Source organism: Synchiropus splendidus, chromosome 10, assembly GCF_027744825.2.
Source record: "Synchiropus splendidus isolate RoL2022-P1 chromosome 10, RoL_Sspl_1.0, whole genome shotgun sequence".
Lineage (NCBI taxonomy): Eukaryota > Metazoa > Chordata > Actinopteri > Syngnathiformes > Callionymidae > Synchiropus > Synchiropus splendidus.
The window spans coordinates 22875976-22896048 of NC_071343.1; the positions used below are offsets into that span (position 1 = coordinate 22875976).

General features: G+C 40.0%; 2 protein-coding genes across 6 annotated transcripts in view; one reads left to right on the forward strand and one right to left on the reverse strand.

Moving 5' to 3' along the window:
• Positions 1–143: 143 nt before the first annotated feature.
• Positions 144–4907, reverse strand: eaf2 (ELL associated factor 2). The gene is made up of 6 exons (XM_053877393.1): positions 4722–4907; positions 4255–4349; positions 3826–3962; positions 2944–3128; positions 1972–2211; positions 144–1188 (listed from the first exon to the last, which is right to left on the reverse strand). The coding sequence occupies exons 1-6, from the start codon at positions 4822–4824 to the stop codon at positions 1145–1147; spliced, it is 804 nt and encodes a 267-aa protein (XP_053733368.1). The 5' UTR covers positions 4825–4907; the 3' UTR covers positions 144–1144.
• Positions 4908–7438: 2531 nt separating this feature from the next.
• LOC128765698 (protein FAM124A-like) overlaps positions 7439–20073 on the forward strand; it is an 83570-nt gene continuing 70935 nt past the window's right edge. For all 5 annotated transcript variants that reach the window (XM_053876670.1, XM_053876668.1, XM_053876667.1 and 2 more), the window contains exon 1: positions 7439–7615. The gene's annotated coding sequence lies outside the window, so the exon portion shown is untranslated. The remainder of the gene's footprint in view (positions 7616–20073) is intronic.

Genomic DNA, 20073 nt, shown 5'->3' on the forward strand with positions numbered 1-20073 from the left:
AAAGGGCTAATCTGCAGATTTAAGAAAATATATCTATTAATAAATAAAATAAATATCTTCATCCCCATCATCTCTACAACTCTAACTCCATCAAACATGTGCATTGTTCATATAAACCCATAACAAACATGGCGTGGTTTTAAATAAAGACTTTAATAAAATTGATTGAAAAGCAAAACTCAATCAACATTTTTTATTCACCAAACAAAATCTTCCACGTCACAGTGAAGCTATTTGTCCATCTGTTTGAGTCACCACCTGGGCTCTTCGCACAACAGATCAATGCCGTTCAAGCAGATTTAAGAAATATAAATAATTTCACTTCATTTCAAGTACGGCAGGTAGAGCTACAATTATCAATCCAGTCTAATCAACTTCAGCCCTGCAACAATCATCAAATACATCTGTCGTTGTATAAGTGGAAGATGCACTGTTTTTCCCAATTTACCCAAAAACCCTCAAAGGGTATGTGTGATACACAGATTCTATCTACAGTAGTTGGTCTATCTAACAGCTGGTAACGAGACGAGTGGTTTTAAGGCAGCTGTTGGCATTGGTATCATTAGTGATAATGTGACATCTTGTAACATACGACATAAAACCCAACTAAACGCCACCAACCAAAGAGCTGACATGACACTGTTGCTTCGCTGAAAACATCATTTGGGTGAGGTTTAAGGACAAAATAGTAAGAATGGCAACCGATTCGTAACTTATTTTCTGACATAATATCTTTTAATACCAATTCATAGTAATGTGGCACAAAGTTCATTGCATTACGTTAACTTGAGGAATTAAAATCTTTTCAACAAAACCACTGCTATAGCTACAAATGAATCACAACTCATAGTTAGCAACATCCTTACAACTAACAGTTTTACATACCAAAGTTTAAGGGAAAAACGTCAGGATTGTCGATGCAACCAGTCAGATGTATAGATTATGCCCTTCAATGTTGAATTCTAAGTGACCCGGAAGAGATCTGAGTTACATCAGCTAGCATTTAATAATGAACAGAAGACTCCAGTTTAAGACAGTTTAAGAGTAAACCCGTGTCGGCACAAAGTTACAGAACACGTTGAGCGGTGATGCATCAATGGAAGACAAAGTTTGTCTCTGTGGTAATGGGGCAGCATTCAACGGTTCAGTCACTTTCACTACCAGAGTCGCTGAGTTGCAGATCATTCTCTGTAACGGCACAAGAATAGAACGGTCAGTAATTTATAAAGTCACAATCATTAGCTGCTTTCCCACTGGGGGATTCACAGCTAAAACACTTGTTTAATAAATCACCCTAAGTCTACTTTGTTTTGGGTAACGCTTAAGCCACCTATTTGACCGAAAACACCTTCATAACGCCTTCAGCTACATGAATATTGTATACAGAATGACTTGACATTTCTCTTTCTATTCAGCCAGAAACACAAAGACCAAGGTGCACAGCTAAACAACAACATTTAATCGGGGGACAGAGTTTGAGCTACTCAATATTAGTGGACTGGATCAGGAGCTAACAATGCTGGTTAGCACACGGGAATAGAAGCTTGTGACAGTCCACCAAATCTCCATACTGAAATATACAGGTTAGTTAGTTCATTTAAATCGCAAATATTTGCACATCTTAATTGCATCATCAGTCAATTTGTGCATTTACATTTGTGTGTGTGCTTTATTAGGATCCATGTCATTAATAAAAGCTATAAATTACCTTACTGTCCAAAGTTAAAAAGAAACCCGAAGGCTGAATTTGTATGATTAGTCATTGTAATTGTTGTAAGTAACTGATTCATTTGATTAAGACAATCCCTAAATCAAATGATTAAACTCAAATTAATTATGAATCAGGGTCTTAATATAGCAACTATACACGCACATAACACAATCCCAATTTTGTCCCAATTCGTTTCAATATATAAATATGAATATTGCTGTTGTGTCACGAGCAGGATTTGATGCGAGGAGAGCACTCACTGAGCGTGTTCATGAGTCCGCCTGTGCTCTCCTGAGGCCGACCACTGCCACTCATAATGGTGGTGGTGGTGAGGACAGGCATACTGGGGTTCGCCGGGGCTGGCGGTGCACCGTTTCTCCGCTCATCTTCAGAGTCACTGCTGCTGGAGCTGTCTTCACTGCTCGAGGAGGAAGAGCTGTTGGAGTTGGAGGAGCTGTCGCTGCTCAGCTGGTCCATCACCTGTACCTCAGCCATGAGCTCTTGACAAGAGAGAAGAGTAAGTCAGAGAAGGTGGTAGTCTGTCAAAATCTAAGCAAGTAGCTCAACTATGGTGCGATTGGGGAGTGAAAACCATCAGGGTAAACAGTGCAGGTGCCATTTGCAGTAGTGCAATGCATTGAGCAATGAATGATGTCACTCTGCACATGTGCCAGCTGAATTAACTGCTAAAGGAAACTATTTGTTGAAATATTTCATGTTCATTGTCTGAATTCATTTTTATATGTCAAATATGTTTTGTTTGTTTTTGGTGCCATTTCATGCGATATTGTCTTTTTCTATTTAAATATTAATGGGGACACATATTCCTTTAATTAACCAATTGGCTATCAAATACATCCAAATATTATTTGAGGAATACAAAAATAATATGTGAGAAACAAATCCTAAAAACATGGATAACTTGAATCATATTTAATTATCGATTCGGGGCATTTATGTTTACACACAGCAAGTAATATTGAATTAAATCACGTGTCCCTGTTTTACACTGTTTTTATTCTGTTACCATGCAACTATTCTTCAGGTATTTTGACGTCATTTTGTTGCATCCTGTTCAGAGCTCCTTAGATCAGTTTAAAATTTTAGCAAATACTACTGTCCTTTGAAAGACAATTTTCAACAATGCATTAAAAATAAACTAATTCATCAATTGTATTTCACAACCCAACACCAAGTCATTCTGAGCCGTCCATTTCCTTAATTAATTTTACCTCTCTCAATATCGTCCATTGGAGAAGCAGGGGAGGCCTTCTCTTTGGGGGGAGAACTTTTAGAGTTAGCAGAATTTCTGCTCATGCCGCTACTGCTGCTGCTGCTGCTGCTGCTCTTCATTTGTTGACCCAAGCGACTGGTCTGTTGCTCCAGACGTGAGTGAATTTTACTACTGCCCTCAGCCCTGGACACACAAGAAAATCAGAAGCATACAGTTATATTATATATATATATATATATAATATTACCACAGGAAATATAAACAACACCATAGAACAGCATTTAAGCAGAGAAGAAAATGCTTCTTCAGAATATCAGGAAATCAATTGTGCAAGGATACGCAACACCACTTCTGAACTATTTTTTAAAACGGGATCCAACATCAAGACAACATATGCTGACAACATAATTAGACTCGTCACATCAGACCAGAGAAACGTCAAGAGTCTTCTTGACTAAAACATTGAATGCGCAGTTTTAGCCCCAGGCAACTATCCCCTGGGCCTGGAGTAGCTCAGCTGATCGGTTGTGGAGGTGGAGCTGCTGGAGCACCAGAGAAGTGGCTGGGTTGCATTCACAAAAACAGTGCGATGAGCACCTTAATGTGAATTAAGCACAGGCTTTTAGCTAGAGGGGCTTGTGGTCGTCCCGTGGACACCCTGAACAGCAAAACATAAAAAATTCAAGTTCAGTTTGGACCACAGATGACCGTGTCAGACCAGACGCAGCGATAGCCTGGTCCTGATAACGACCATAAAACCCCGTTTCAAAATTGTAGCAAAAAGCCTGTTCGTTCCACTGTGGGGAAAATCATGAGACAACTGGACAAAGGCTTTGTTGAAACTAATATGTACACCACACTTCAACCAGTGCCTACTCACCTGGTTTTCTTCACAGCAATGTTGCTGTTGAGTTTCTCCAGTCTATACTCTCCAGTATCGTGGTTGACAATGAGGATGCATTCCTTCATGTATGGCCTCTTTGAGCCCTTAAACACAGTGACGGGAGCACTGGAGCCCTAATTCACAGATAAAAGAGAATTGAAAAAAATGAATAAAGCCATTTTTATCAGTGCACTTGAAGCAGCACAGTTAATACTAATCACATAGAATATTCACAGTAATAGATGTATTAACGTTCTGACAGACCAAAACCTGCAAAAGAATAGAGCTTCTTAGTTAAAGAAAATACATCTGAAATCAAAATGAATTAGCTTTTTAACTATTTATCAATAAATGTGTTTGATCTACTGAGAGCACAAGCTACACATTCAGTATGTTCAGAATAGTCAAGTTCCATGTAGTCATTACCTCTAGATTAGGCAACGTTATCGTGACTTGCTCTCCCTTGCCCACTTCCAGCTCGCCTTCACACGTTGTGTCAATGGAGGCAGGTTTGAAGTCATCTGTTGATGAAGAATTAAAAATGAGATATGTCATTGGCATGACTCAAACAATACCAATTACAGTATATCAAGTATTAGTTGGACACCTGACCAAAATGGTCATGTCGGTTCAACCACCACCAGTAGGTGGCAGTAATGCCCTCTTTAAAAGGGAGCTAACGGTAGCTAACAATTTTGACAGATGGACGCCCGTTAACGGCTCAAACGTCGCTTTAGCAAACATATACAGATGACCACTTTCGACATATCGAACGTGTAACGTAAAGCACATACTGTTTGTAAGTGAATGGCTCGTATGAGCAGCTGCCATCGCCACTTAATATCCTCCACTACCTAGCATGCTACCGTGGCTACGTAAGGAGTCAAACTTACATCTCACAGTGTGGTAGGCACTTTTAGGATGTTTCTCAAACGTCTCGCCTAATTTTAACACGTGCTCTTGGTTGTCAAAATTCGAAAAGGTAGTTCCATTCATCCTGGCTCTTCGTCCAGCTGAAAACTTTGTTGTTCAGTTTAATCCGATGGCCATGTACGGCTCACAGAACCAAGCACGTCATTGGGCGTGAGAAGCCCGCCTTTTCTTTACTCCGATTGGTTGGACGTAACAAGCACTCTTGTAATTGGCTAATGGCCAGTCAATCATGTTGTCACTGTGACGACGGAGCACAAAGGTACATCCTGGTTCTGATACTCGAGCATTGGTCATAATTCTGATATTAATGTGCTTCGTATGTGTTTGTTTTATATTTTACTTGAACTACATATGTTAAATCTAAGAAAAAACCCAACCATCCTTTATGTCGACTTTCTGATATCACATATATTTTAGATTGATATGGACATGAACAAGATATCCATTATGTACACTGCATGTATCCCATTGGTTACCTGTAGAGCATATGACGGCATTGTTGAGTATGGGAGTCACTCGGGTGTCTGTGCTACAAAGTAGAGATATTTGAACCAACTGAATTAGTGTCTCGCTACTTGTGCCTGTTGTCTCTTTAAAAAAAATATATTTTGTATCCTTGCATTTGGGTCTTAAATTTCAATGTCAATGTAAATATGTGTAGCACATCTGACATAATGGTTCACATACACTGCTTTAACCATAACACTAGCTTTGCTTGTCCCCTAGTTCCATGTGCCTGTGAAAACAACCTGTTTTCCTTTCTTTAAACTGTGCCTAATCCTTAAATTCCTGTCAGGCAACGTTGGGTCAAATGTCCCCAGAGACCATCTGCTGCCCCTCAGACATGAAGGGATCAACTTGAGCAACAAGTCACTTTCCGCTATACTGACAACAATGTTGTGAGCCACTATGATTGGGTGGGTTGTTTGTGGGTGTTTAGAATACATCCAGGGTGTGTCCATGTAACCGGGGAAACAGCAGCCCCCTTCTGGGGTGTCATTTACAGTGGGGGTGTCCAGAGGTCACTGGAGGTAAGGTTACCTAGCAACAATCCATAACTTCACAATTCCCTGGTGACAATGGACAGCAGTGTGAGAACGGAAGGCTCCATTCCACTAGTAGGTTTACTGACAGTGAAGACAAAGTCAATAAAAATTCCTGAGCATGTTTATTTAAGATTGCTGTTACAAACACGGCAAGGTTTGTGTGTCACAAGCTGCAACTAATGCTCTGGTTAATGGCTAAAATACGTTTCAGCTTTTGTGGAGGCCTTTGCCTGCACTGGAGGAATCATAAGAAAGCCCATTGAGGCCGATTGTCTAATGAGTTATGCTTATCACAAAATACCTTATTTTACTTTGGATAATTGGCGGTATACAGTAACTATAACAGCTAATCATAAATAACTTCACTCATCTCATTACTTTTCAGAAACATTGCTACATAAAACTTGTTGAATGTAGAATATATATTGAGAATACTGTAAATGCATTAATATTAAGTAATGTACTGTTTTATAATAAATTAACTAATCTAACTGACTCTATTCTGATATGGTTACTGATGACACACCTTGTTGACAGTGTGGACAGACCCTCTTTCATGAAATAAATTAATGAAATCTCAGTTAATTATCTATGTTAATTAAAAAGTCCAGAGAAAAAGAAGAAGACAACAATTCAGGCTCATGGATGTGATGAAGAACAACAGGAAGAGGATAAGTGTGACCTGGGAGGATGATCAGGAGAGGTTTTCAGATGGAGGTAACTCATTTGCTGTGGCATGGCCTGAAGCTCCACCAGCCGTCCATGGTACAAACGCAGATAGAAGACAAAAGTGAGGGGGTTAGTGAGCTGAGCTCAAGTGTTGTTCATCTCTCTCTACCAATCGAGCCTGTGACAAGACTCTCCAATTGCTTCTGGTGCGTTCATGTGCAGTAGGAAACTGCTTCATACCCATGCCAGCTATGCCAGAACGTGAACTCGTTTATATAATATACTTCTTTGTTGGGTTACTGAAGTACGTCATTTAAATACTATTTTCTGCGTATATTTATTAAAATATAAAGTGTCTTTACATGTACTGCAGCATAATTTGGCATCCCTTTCGTTTTTATGAGTCAGACCGCACGCGTGTGCCTTGGTAAACGACCGAGCTGACTGACCGTGCCGATGAGTAATCCACACATCATCCATGTAATTGACTCTGACCGCTATTTATTGCTGCTGGGCCCTTGATTCGCCTTTTCTGTGTACCATCACCATCATCCGTGATGTGCGAATATTCACTTGACAATTTGCCCATGCAAAGAGCACAATTCAGCAACTATACAATATAAATAAATAATAATAAAGTCAGTACATGCAGACCACGTACTACATGCTGCCCCTTGCAAATTGTTTCTGTCTGTTTTATAACATATAATGTTGGCCAACACGTGATTGTTATTATTATTATTGTGGCTCTCATTTCTAAATAATATTCTTTGTGCCTGAGTTATAATATACATATATCGCCTTGTAGAATTTCCTGACATTTTTTTAATGAAAAAAAAGGAGAGCAAACAAGAAAACCACGTTATTAAAAATACTACTAATGAAAACATTGTCTTCCCTTTGAACAAATTCTAGCTAATCTATTCCTGAGTGTCATTGAACGTCTCACCGTTCCCAAGGAGAATCCCGCAGAAAAAGAGATGTGGTGTGTGTCCGGGTTCATCCGTGGATTCCGTCTTTCCGGCACCTGATCGAGATCGAACAGAAACACGACGGATCCAAACCAGGACATCTGTCACTCTTGACTTGATCGTCACACGTGGACTCGCCTCGCGATGGAGGAGACAACGTAACTCGGAGTAAGTGACCTGCTCTCGAAAAAACCACTCCAGTCCATGTAGTAACCGCGTGTATTTTTCCTCATCAGAGTTATTAGACTCTAATAAAGTAAACTGTAGACGTATTAATAATTCTAAGAACTATGTTGCTTCGCTTATATCATGTTCAATCCGATTAGCCATCTTTTTTTTTTTTTTTTAGAATTGCTACCAGTTATAAATTGGTTGATTGTTGGTTTTAGCGGCAGTAATACAGGTGACGCAAAGGAACAAAATGAATAAAATCAGACTGAAAATCAACGTTAAATACAATATGAAACTTACAATACGTCACAACACATCACATTACCCATCCAACAACAGTTGTAGAGAATTATATAGCATACTCTAATACCCGAAAACCCCACGGAATTATAACTCCTGGTGTACATTTTAAACACAAATATTTTGTAGGCCCTGTTGAAAATGTGTATCAACAACAGGGAATCTTACCCTATACAAAGTCAATGTAGCATGAAATCTGTTTTGACTTAAGTATATATTGATGTATAAAAATATCCCAAGTATTTGCTCTCCTCAAACACCATGAAAGCTGTTAATGGAAGTGCTGAAGTATTTTCTGTTAAAATGGAAATGTCAGAAATAGCGACCCAAGTGAACAGTTAATCAAAACACTTCCTAATTCCACCCGGTCTCAAACCTGTGTATCCACTCGAACAATAGCTGAATGTTGTCAGTTAAAGTCATTAAGGATGGAACCAGCTGTCAGGGTGAACCTAAGTCACCTGCTGGATTCATCAGCGTCACGCACTTGTATGCTAACACAGAATGATTGGCCCAAACCCAGATGACTGACAAACTCTTTGTTGTAAAATGGTCGTAGATTCGGCATCAATATTAGCTGATGATTTATAGAAATAGATCAGGCTGCCCCCTGGCTGGTATGGAGAAGGTGCGCTGCAAATACCTGTATATTTGCCTGACCTTCTCTGTGTGTACCTGTAGCTAAATGAAACAGTAGGTGCTATTTCACCTCTGCCTCTCTCTGTCTCCGGAGCCTCCACGTGTGAAACTGCAGGGAGACGTGCATCATCAGCGCGACTGGAAAGCCTCGGGGCTGATGGCCATTCTGGCTGATTGCCACGCTGCAATCAGATAAAGTTCTTCATGAATACGGTCAAATTGTCAGGTTTGCAACAGAGGCTGTTTTCTTTTGTTTTCCAAGGATGGAAAAGTCCATGATGGAGCCTCACATGAATAGATGATTCATTTAGTGTTTGTTTTCCCATCATGCAGCGCAAGTGAAATTAGCTGATGTGTTGATGGACAAGTGCTTTCAAGAAGTTTCATGATGTTGACTCACCAACAAAAATGTTTGTTTTGTACTTTATCTGTCAACATCTGATTACAATATTTTGGATCAGGGTGAAGTTCCACATTAAGCACTACAAAGCTTGATTGATTCTTCTCTAAACCGACTGCAACCATTCCATTTTGGATTGTCTGGACAGAGCTGTCAATCACCCTGCAACATGCATGTGACTACCATAGAAGCTTCCTGACACTTTTGAAAGGCAGAGGACAAGATGTTTTGGGGTTGACTCTCCATGTTATCCTGATTCTGGCCTTCAGATGCTTCAAAACTTCACTCTAATCTAAACAATGCCACAACTGCTTTAAAAGGAACGCAACTTGGAATTGCAGCATCAAGCTGGGCTAACTGGTCATTTGTGGCGTGCTGGCCCTTGATCGTGTCTGTGGCAATTTTCAATTTGATAAATTCTCTTCAAAGAGCAAAAGAGAATTTAAACGCCCAGGCGTGCGTGTTTTCAACATTTAAAAAAAAATATATATATTCATGGATAAACATGCATGATCAGATATTAAATTTAAGAGACGCTTATGGACTAAGAAAAAAACTCTTCTACTAAATGTATGACAGACTGGTGACAAAAAGCAATACTGTCTTTTTAAAGGATTGAAGGTACGCCAAGAATCAATCATTCCAAATTCTTCCATGAAGCTTCGAATTGTTTGGGTTGATTTAGATATAGCGGTTGGAACATTGGATGATCTATCTATACAGGGATCAATCCAACAGTTAAAATCACCCCGTAAAATCAGGTTGAATGACTTAAGGTCTGGTAACATTAGAAAAAAATGTCTAAAAAATACTGTCATCCCAGTTCAGTGCTTAAACATTTGCCAAGCTTAATTTAATGGAGGGATCTGGAATAGTTTTGGAATGAAGTCAGAAGATTTGTGTTGCAATAACGCTACACCCTTAGCTGGACATGAAAAAGATGAGAAAAGAAAAGTTTCACCCAGCCGCTCCACAATTTGACCTCATCCAAGTCCTTTAGATGGGTTTCCTGCAGATTAATAATATTTACATTTTCGTGCTTTCAATACTGTAAAACTTTGTGTGTGTTGTTTATGCCCCTGCAATTCAAACTTGTGAACTGCAGATGGTGGTGCAGATGGTTTCAAATTTAGAAATAATTCTGCCTCACATATCTTCCATCATTTTGATGCTTTGTAGCATAACCGCATTAGCATCCAACTTTTCAGGTGACTCCGGTTCTAGCGATTGACGAGTCTTTTGGCGAGCTGTCCGAGACGTTGGCGTGATGAATGATGAAAAAATGAATTTCATCAATGGCCACAGTGAGAGACACAATATTTCAGCCACGAAATATCTTTTTCGGGCATCCGTGTCACTGCCTGTGGACTGCAATGTTGGCTTTTGACTTTGTGATGGAAGTGATGGAAAAGAAGGTCAGGGGGTGGAACTGCACCTTTGCTCTTCTTCCTGTTTGTTGGCCACAGCACAGGCGCCACAGTGGGATCAATACAGCACTAGATTTAATGAGGCGGGTCAATCTGTGCGGCTTACATAGCGGGTACTCGGAGAGCCGGTAGCATTATAGGGAATTAGAATGTGTTTTTGCTGCAGAGTGTAAGTTCAGCATGACCGCACACAGTTTTACTCACATTCATTAACCGCCATTAGGTTTTTGGCTGAGCTCAGGTATTTGTTTTAGCCCATCGACTAGTATTAGTTCATTCCCTGCCACTAATACTAGAGCCAGATCTCATGAGAGGATTTTCCCTGGACTGGTCTTGGACACAGACGACCAACATGACTCTTTTATCTGTGGCTATACCACACACTTCAGTACGTGGGTAGTAGAACTAGAAAACAACAGTCAATGATGGCTTTTATTGAGTTGATTTTGGATTAAGCAGTTAGTTCTCTTTCATTACTGCAGCCGTAATGGGCTGCGACTTCGACCACCTTACTTCACATGTGCACTCATTTCCCATATGAGTTAGTTCGCTCACCCACTAGTGGTTAGAGATATCTTGTTCCAGGCCATATGTTTCTTTTACACTTAATCTGAAATTAAAGCTCCATTTGAGAAAAAGTAATATGCTTTTTCATCTCCTGTTACAGCGGGATGATGTGTTCAGGGGCTGCGTAGAATGTTCCATACAGTGCTATATCGGAATTAAATGTTACATCTGTTTCTGTATATACTGATATACTGACCTCTTTGTAAGCAAATAATAGTCCATAAAAACACAATAATGGACAACAATAATAATGTTCTTATGTTTCATAATTATCACGCACAACTTGTTGAGCTACATGGCAACAGCTGACACTTCCAACCCACACCAATCTTACTTCAATCTGCGTCCATGTGATGATGCGCCATCATTTACATCTAAGCGGAAATCCTAACTCCTAAATATTCTGTTTAGGAGTTTGTGGTCAATAGAAAAATCTTAAGATTGCTGTTGGAACCTTTGTGTGATGGGAAGACGTTATGAAAATGTTAAACAAGGTGTTCAGTGACAAGGTTGTATTCCAGGAGGATATACTGTAATGTATTCACACTGGCGTTTGTGAATGTGTTTGGAGAATCCTTTATAATGTTGTGCCTGTAGCATGATGAGTAGAGATCGACCCCCTTGTTTCTGGTTAGCATATTCACGTTTTAAGGGAAATGCTTCATAATGTCTGGTTATGCGTGCGTTCTTACTTGCCTGCCCACCAGTGTGAGGACTTCAAAATAACTGGGTCATTATAATTGGGTTTAAGTTAGCTTCAGAGGTTAAGGTTAAGGTAAGCCATTTGTTTTGGATGGTTAGGTTCAGGGGGAGAGGTGCATTATGTCTGTATGTAAACCCCACATGCAGCCTTTTCCCATTGAAACAATCGACAAAGGGGTTAAAAGTGAGTCTCGTTCCTTATGGACAGACACTAACAAGCAGGGTGGCAGTAAACATTCAGGTTCATTGCCGCATGTGACCTCAGAATCAGCATGTATGTGCTGAACTTCCTCAGGACATGGATCAATGTTTCATGCATAATGTCTAGACCATTGATTCCTTTTTTCTGGCATTTTTCCCCCTGTATCCCACTTGCTAAACATATTTTGAGTAAAGTATTGCTAATTAATATTATATTACAATATAATATTATAATACAATAATATCAACACAGTCATTTATCATGACAGTTATCCTGCATTTCAGTCATCCTATTATCATTGACTCTACCACCACATAAAATACTGTATTTAAAAGTAACAGATTTTCTTCTTCTTACAAAAATAAATACTACTGTTGTCTTGTGTTCACCTGAATGTAAACAAGAATACTGCGTATTAACGTCACATGAAACATGCACTGCAGTTGACACATTCTTACCGGCTGCATTGACCTTGTTGCCAGGTCACAGTCATGTGGTGACCCCACTCTGAAGCAAGAGTAGCACGTTTTGCAACCAAAAATGTTGATTGCGTTATTTGACATTGTCTTTATTGTAACAAAATACACCACTGAATGAAACAACTGTCAAATCAATGCACATATGAAAGAGCTCAGCACAACAGAGAGAGTCTGACACCAAAGTGATTTCAGCAACATTGGCTGAGGTGCTGTCAAAACGGCTGTCAAAACTGTATCTATTTTATTCATTTATTTCAGACAATCAAGATTTCTGATTAAGTGATTGAGGTCAACAGAGATTCTTTGTTCACACAAAATCTGTGCTTCAGGCATTCAACTAAACAGATAGGAATTCTGGTGAAGCTGCTTGGTCCAACAAAAATACCTGGAAGACGTCTGCAGTAGATATCAGAAGACATTCAGAGTCAAGGACTTCTTCACAGACATGACAATCTGGAGAGTCTTGGAATTCTCCAACGTCTCAGCAGCTGAGCTGAGGACACTTTTAAGGTCATGTCTGCTTTGTATTTCTTGTCAATAACCATCTGTTGACTTCATTAAAACCTCCTTAGCATCCTGTCGATCATGGAGATGTTCGTCTATAGTTCTTTATTGTCAAACACCATGAATTGATGATGAGGCAGCGCTTTTTTAGCTCATTGAAATGTGATGCCTTGTGGGTCTAATTATGCATAACTGCTTCGCTTGGAGATGTATTTCTCAGGCAGACTTTACTAGTAGGCACATTTGTGCTACTTACATAATTATAGCAGGCGAATTGTTGAATGTTGTGTTGTGTATTTTGCGCAAAGCACCTGCATCTCTTTGGTGCTCAGTGTTGCAAGTGATTAGTGATGTGTACATCAACCTAACCAAACCTACAGACCTAACAGAGTTTTAGCCCACGTTTTACACAGGAACCCCTCTCAGTGTGAGGTTCTTTCAGCGTTGCCCAAAAATTGCATTTTTAAAAAACGTACTTGAATGTACTTCTGCTTTCATGCACTTCTATGTCATCATATGGCTCCACCTTATTGAACCATAATGCAACTGGTTAGGACCTATATGTGTAGGAATGACTCTAATCACGTGTAGTTGCCCTGAGAGGATTCTGTTACCTTCCGTCATTGACTCCAGCCGTCAATACCCGGACCATGGTGGTAAAAAAAGGGAGATGCTGTCGTCAGCTATTATTTGTCTTCCATGAGGAATTCAACCTTGCTGATGCTGCTGAACTATTTCAACAGTAATGTGGAATTTAATGCGCAGCACAAGATTGTGATTCTACAGTAAAAGATCTATGGATACCACAACATCCATTTTACTAGGATTCCAGTGCTGTCTCATGTGAACCTTCAAATAGCATTCTGCATTGATTTTTGGGGGGGTCGTTTTCCCTGAAGAGGGGGTCGCATGAAGAAGCAACGCCCTTCTTCATGGCGTTTTGCTGTGTGGGGAACATTTGCTCATCACAGTGACTTTCACCATTCCAAGTTTATATTAAGATGTAAAATTGGCTTTGTTGAGTTAGTCTAACTTCTGGGCATGTGCTTTAGAACATCGGAGAGATGTATCGAGTGTTTTCAGTTATGGATTTAATGTTTTTATTTATTTCTTTTATAAAATCACACTTCTGTGTATTTATGTCACTGTGGGGGGTTGTGGGTCGGTCTGACTCAAGTCTCCATCACAAAATCCTGACTAAACAAGCTTTGAAATACCATCTGTTTTTGCTAGTACTTAAAAATCATTTCAGTCGAGAACTTTTGTTAAATTAGAATATAATTATTTTTTATCTTGGACAATATTGTTGACTTTTCTGTCATTGAAAATGGTGAATGCATTATGTAAATCCATCAATACCTCCTTCACACAGTACTCTTCGTGGATGTTGTCAGTGAAGGAAACTACAGTCTTCATACTAACTACATTCTTAAGAGCATCTTTCATGTCTCCTGCCATCTTTTCACAGTCATCACTCACCTGTGGCATCATGTCAGACGGAGAAAGCAGCCCTTGTGACTCAACTTCTGCCTGCAGCCGTGATGTCCTTCATTATAAATCATCTTATTCAGGAGCTCTATTAGCATGTAAATGCTTCTGGAGTGCACACAACCTTCTTATGAAGCTCAGTGGTGATGAATTTTGATGTTTCTATTCCCGCTGCCCACGCAGCCTTTATAAACCCATCCACTTGGATGTACGAGTCTTTGTCCTTTCATTTGTTGCAGCCCAGTTGTCTGCACTGATGAACACTAAGTCAACATCTGCTGAGGCAGCAGCATGTTAGCAGCCTGTGTTTACTCAGTTGAATATTTGAAGTGTTGCTTGTTTGGTCGATAAATATTCTTGTTCTTCTTCTCTAACGCAATAACCGTCTCTCTGGTGCAATAACCTATTTTAATCTAGTTTAATTTTAATTATTTATTGTTTTTATTTTTTTTTATTTTTATTTTTCTTATTCTCTGTGTGATGCTCTTCCTGACTGCATGCCCTTTCTTGCCTCTATTGCTGCTGGAAATGTAAATTTCCTGGAGGGAGTCACCCCAAAGGGATCAATAAAGTCTAAGTCTAAGTCTATTCTACATAGATGGGGGTTGTCTGCCAATGGGATCGAGCACCAGACTGATGGGTGTAGTTGTAACACTCCAACTGAATCATACATTTCATTTGCTATAAATTTGAGAGAGTGAAGGATCTTAAAACAGAATGCTGAAACCACGCAGTGATTAAATAACATTTGGCAATGTCAGCAATCTATGATAGGACTTATTTACAATCCACGCCTGCTAAAAGTATTTACACAACAAAACACTCCCTGTCATCTTTATCATGAGTTTAAGCTGCAATGTCATTAATATGAAGTGTTTCATCATTAACTCTGCCACCCGGCAACTCTGTTCTGTCTGAAGCAATCTAATCTAATGGACCCCATTAAACAAACCAAATGTAATTTTGGGCATGATCCTGATGACTTCAGATGCTTTTCTTATCAGCATCAGTTAGGAAGGTGCATCTGCATAGAGTTGACTCTTATGGTCAGAGAAGGATTGAACAAATGAATCAATTTGTTAATAAACTTGGATCTGCTAGCATCCCATCATTACTCGCTAGTTTGCTGACTCTCATATCAACTGCAACTGTAACACGTCTGACGTTCACAGAATTTAGGTCAATGTTGCGTAACATCGTGCATGAGAATACTAATGGAATCTTGGCTTTCCTATCACACTGATGGAGTAAAATTAAATAATGAATGAGGTTAATGGTACTCAGCATGTCCCACTTTATATCCCCTCATGTGGTCATCTGGGCTGGTGCACAGCATGGTGCTATCATTTGGCTGAGCGCGGTATGGTCAAGCATAGACCGTCACTTGTTTTTGCAGTGTGTGAGCATACTGTACATTTAATTTCCTACACTGGTTTACAATGGGCTGGAGCCGATTGTAGCTGCATAGGATGAGAGCTTTACTGTAGAGGGTCACAAAGCACACACTGCATTTAAAGCCTTGCTTGTTTAACCGAATCGTCTACTTACTCCAAATGATTTTGAGTTGAGGGAGGAAACCAATATGCCCAAAGGAAACCAATATAAGCAAGTGAGGACATAAAAACACAAACCATCCTAAAAGCAACTAGGGACTAGAAAAGTACAAGTGAAATGAAAGTCGCTAGTCCAATGCTCATGTATTTTTCACATCTCTTATCAGGTGGCTGAAGCCTTAATGCGTCATTCGAGCTGTGGTCTGAGTCATAGCAACCAAGTGCTTTGTTATGACAATAGTCATCTCTGAATTACTCCGCAGTTTACTGTCTTCCACTGAGGTAGACAACTTAGTCATTGACGAACTTGTAGGACTGGGATGATATGCTTTTGTCCTGATTCAGTTTTTCCCAGATGCTTGGGTACCAATTCGATTTATATTGCGATTTTATATGGATCCAGTAACAATTTCTTGGTATGCATTTGACATTAGTTGGTGTTTGAAAAATAACATTTTGTCACAAGTATTAAACTTGTGTGTTTGATCCCTCTCGACTGGGCTGACCATGTCTTTACCTGGAAACAGATATAACGTCACAATATGTTGCCATCATCCATATTTATATAATCACTGAAAAAAGCTGGGTATTTCAGAATAATTTTTTTGATTCAGTTATCAATTCAGTTGACATCCGTTTATCCAAGGGTACATGAAGGAGGCGGGAGGCTGAACAGGAGTGGATGTGGAACAGCCCAAGGCAGGAGGGAAGAAGACAGATGGGTCAATTGCTGCCTAGGTGTGTGTCAAACAGAAGGAAAAGAATGCTCAAATAATGTATTGAGTTGTCTTTGAAGTGAAGATAGTTGGGGCGATCTAGGTACAGGAAAAAGTGAGAATGTACAAGTCCTCGAAATCAGAAACCAAATCTCACAGGAAGGCACAATCATACAGTCTGGAAACGCTCAGGTAGAGATAGATTGTCATGTTCTGGCTTTCATATTATTCAAAGATGCATATGTCTGCTGCACCACTAGTTTGGCAAGTCTTACACTAACCAAAGTGCACAGGTTGCCCATTACACATTAGTCAACATGGTCTTGACGGGAAGTATAGTCGGGTTGAAATACAATACTGTCACAAAGTGACAGCCTCCCTCCACTAGATGGTAGTGTTCATCATGCTGTTTTTCAGTGGCTGCATATTATAAATATCAACTATTAATTCAAGAATTTACTGATAGACTTGACGTATGTCGAAGTATAAGTAAATCATGTGATCGTCTCCGTTGATATGTCAGTCTTAGCATCATGGGCCTCATTAAGAGGCCAATATGACAACCTGTCAGGGAGAAAAAAATACAGAAAATAAGGGGAAGACATTATAGGAACTGTGTGTCTGTCTGCCCCTTTCGATCTCGTGTCAAGTTGCAAAGAAAGAATTGTATGTTTTGTGTTGGAATGAAATAAACTTCTACTTCTTCAATACAACGCCATCCACTCCTCATTTTCTCTCCCTGTGGTCGAGAGAGCTGGGGTCAGGGTTAAGGCAGGGAGTGGTGCTCCTTTCGCACTGTAGAATCTGTTGTGTCACTTGGTATACATAGTGCCACCTGTGTCAACGTGGGTGCCGGGGTGGTTTGAATTCTCTTGAGTGCTTTTCAAGTTTTAGCTATATTTATGTAGTGCCAGAAAAAGTGAAAATTGCCTTTTTGGGACATTCAAAATTCAAAACTCAAATGCAAAGGACGCTGACCATCTGTAAATATTCCCTTAGCGTTACCCCGATAGAACTCTGCTGCTTACCCTGGGTAACCTTTTACAGAGGGTACATTGAAAGTCCATGTCACAAATAACCAGATCTATTAGCGTATGGTATGATGAATGAGAAGCTATTTTCGCGAATGTATGCCAGTGAGTCTTTGCCCATTGTGCCACCCAGTCACCCATGACTCCATCAATTGTTCTGTATCAGAGGAGCCAGCTCTGGGCCACAATGTCTCCCTGGCTGCCAAGTTATCAAGCTCAGATAAACAACCTCACTAAATCCTCTATCAAAGCACTGTTATTTCCATCATGACGAGGGGTCAACAACAACAGGCTATTGTTAGCTGCCATGAGACCGCTGTGTGACTGTTCCTAATGTGTGTTGCTGACACAAAGGGCACAAAAATGTGGTCATTGTTCACGATTATGTTGTATTGACTGTTTGCAATTGAGTTATAATAATGACAAATAGATTACACTGTTTAATTTCCATTGTTCAAATATGGTGGTTGACTTTTGCTGTAATTCATATCCTGAAAATCACCAGTATCTTATTACGCTTGCTGTTTTGAGAGGATTGCTGTTCACAAATCACAATGTTTGATAAGCTGTTCATATAAATCACTAGATTTTAGAAAAACGCTACTCAAAAAGAAAAACGGATACTCAAATACAACTAGGGTACTCAACATTAGCCATGCTGGGGATTACGAACACCTGTGAAATTAAACCAGTGCGTGACTGAGTGCTGCTGTCTCAGTGACACTGAATTTTTTTTGAATTGTCATTAAAAGCTCCCACATGTTCCCATGAGTCATGAAGCGGTGCAAAATTCTGCAGGTCTCAAAAAGAAATGATGGGGCCAGTTCTGTTTGCACAACACAAATATCCAAGGAAGTATGTCACTTCCTCTTCCTTCATCTTGCGTAAAAGGCTCATCCGTGACTCACTCATGGAGGGATCTATGAATTATTAAGCCAATGGTGGAGCCCTCATAAATTATCCAAGTCTGTGTCGCCGGGCGGAGCAGGCCAGTGGATACATCTAGTGGTGACCCGTCGTGTGAGCGAGCTTGACTGCTCCGTTTGATAGTGGGATTCGTCCATGAGTCTTCCAGCGTCCTCTGAAGTAGCTCAGTTGGAACAGAGTCATGTCGGAGCAAGAATGGACGAGATGATCCTTAGATTCAAAGCTCCAAACATTTTTTTCTTTCTTATTATCTTTAATCTTCTGGGTAGATAAATGGCTTCACAACAAAGATTTATATTGAATTGTTTCAGTTCTATGATAATTTGACTAACCGGATACTGTCAGAATGAAGCATGTGAGCCACAGAATAAAGCTGTCCAACGTTAACCTTGTATGTTGGCAGAGCACCAATAACTTGGCAGTAGTCACAGGCTTCATCATTTCTTATGCTACTGTCTTCAGGCTTTTAGCTAGGATTTTGAAACAGGGCGTCCAAAGCCCCGCTGCCAGCCCATAACCCCAGCCATAGCGCATTCACCTCTAAACACGCCATCCATTTGAAAGTGTTTTTGTGCGCAACAGCTACTGAGTTAATCTCTGTTAACTATTGACTCAGATGTTTGTTTTTACAAAAAGTTATTTCTGTACAAATAGATGTTTACAGCTTGATTTTTACAACACAAGTTGTAAAGTCGTTGACAGGTCCTGTCTGGAGGGGAATGTCCTGGGGGTGGGGTTATGGGCTCAGGGCGAATTTCGAGAGCAGCCTGGGCGCATCAGCTGCGGAATGCTGGGATAGAATGGTTAGCAACAAGTGATTGGCTCTGAAGTTCGTCAACAACTTTGTTAGTTAAATTTAATGAAGTCTGATACGTCCCTGCCACATGAACATCGTGACACACCGCAGATGAATTGCGTATTTTCTGTTGTTTTGAAATTAGCCACTATCAGCAAATCATCATAGTTCTGGACATCTCTGTGTTTTCTGTGTTATGCTCTTATTGTGACGTGCATTACAATGATCCATCGCTCAAACATTGAAATTACAGGAGACATATTTGTGAGAATGACTGAGTGACTGTTAATGCAGTCAAGCTCTGGTTTCTATTGAACTAGTTTGTGTCATCAGTTTCAGAGTCAGGATATTCTGCTTCTCCTCGACAGACTCTGAATGAACATAAAGAAACTGCAAGATGCCTACAGAGAAGTGCGGAAGTCATCGCTTGTCAATAAAAAGCCCTCATTTCCGTCTGAGAGTGTGCGAGATTACCCATAGTGTCCGCCTACCTTGTCATCACTGAGGCACCGCATGGTCTCACAAACTCTCACCCAAGTCTACTGCACCCAACAGGCTCTGGTCAAACGCTGCTTTTGGAGTTGACAAACCAATGCCCACAATTGAGTGGTTCTCCCAATCCAAACCAAATGTTGATGTGTTCTTGACTGTATCTCAACCCTCGACATGGAGAAGCAGAAAGCAGGGATTGTGCTTTCTCTTTTGTTATGTTTGTATGTTTCTG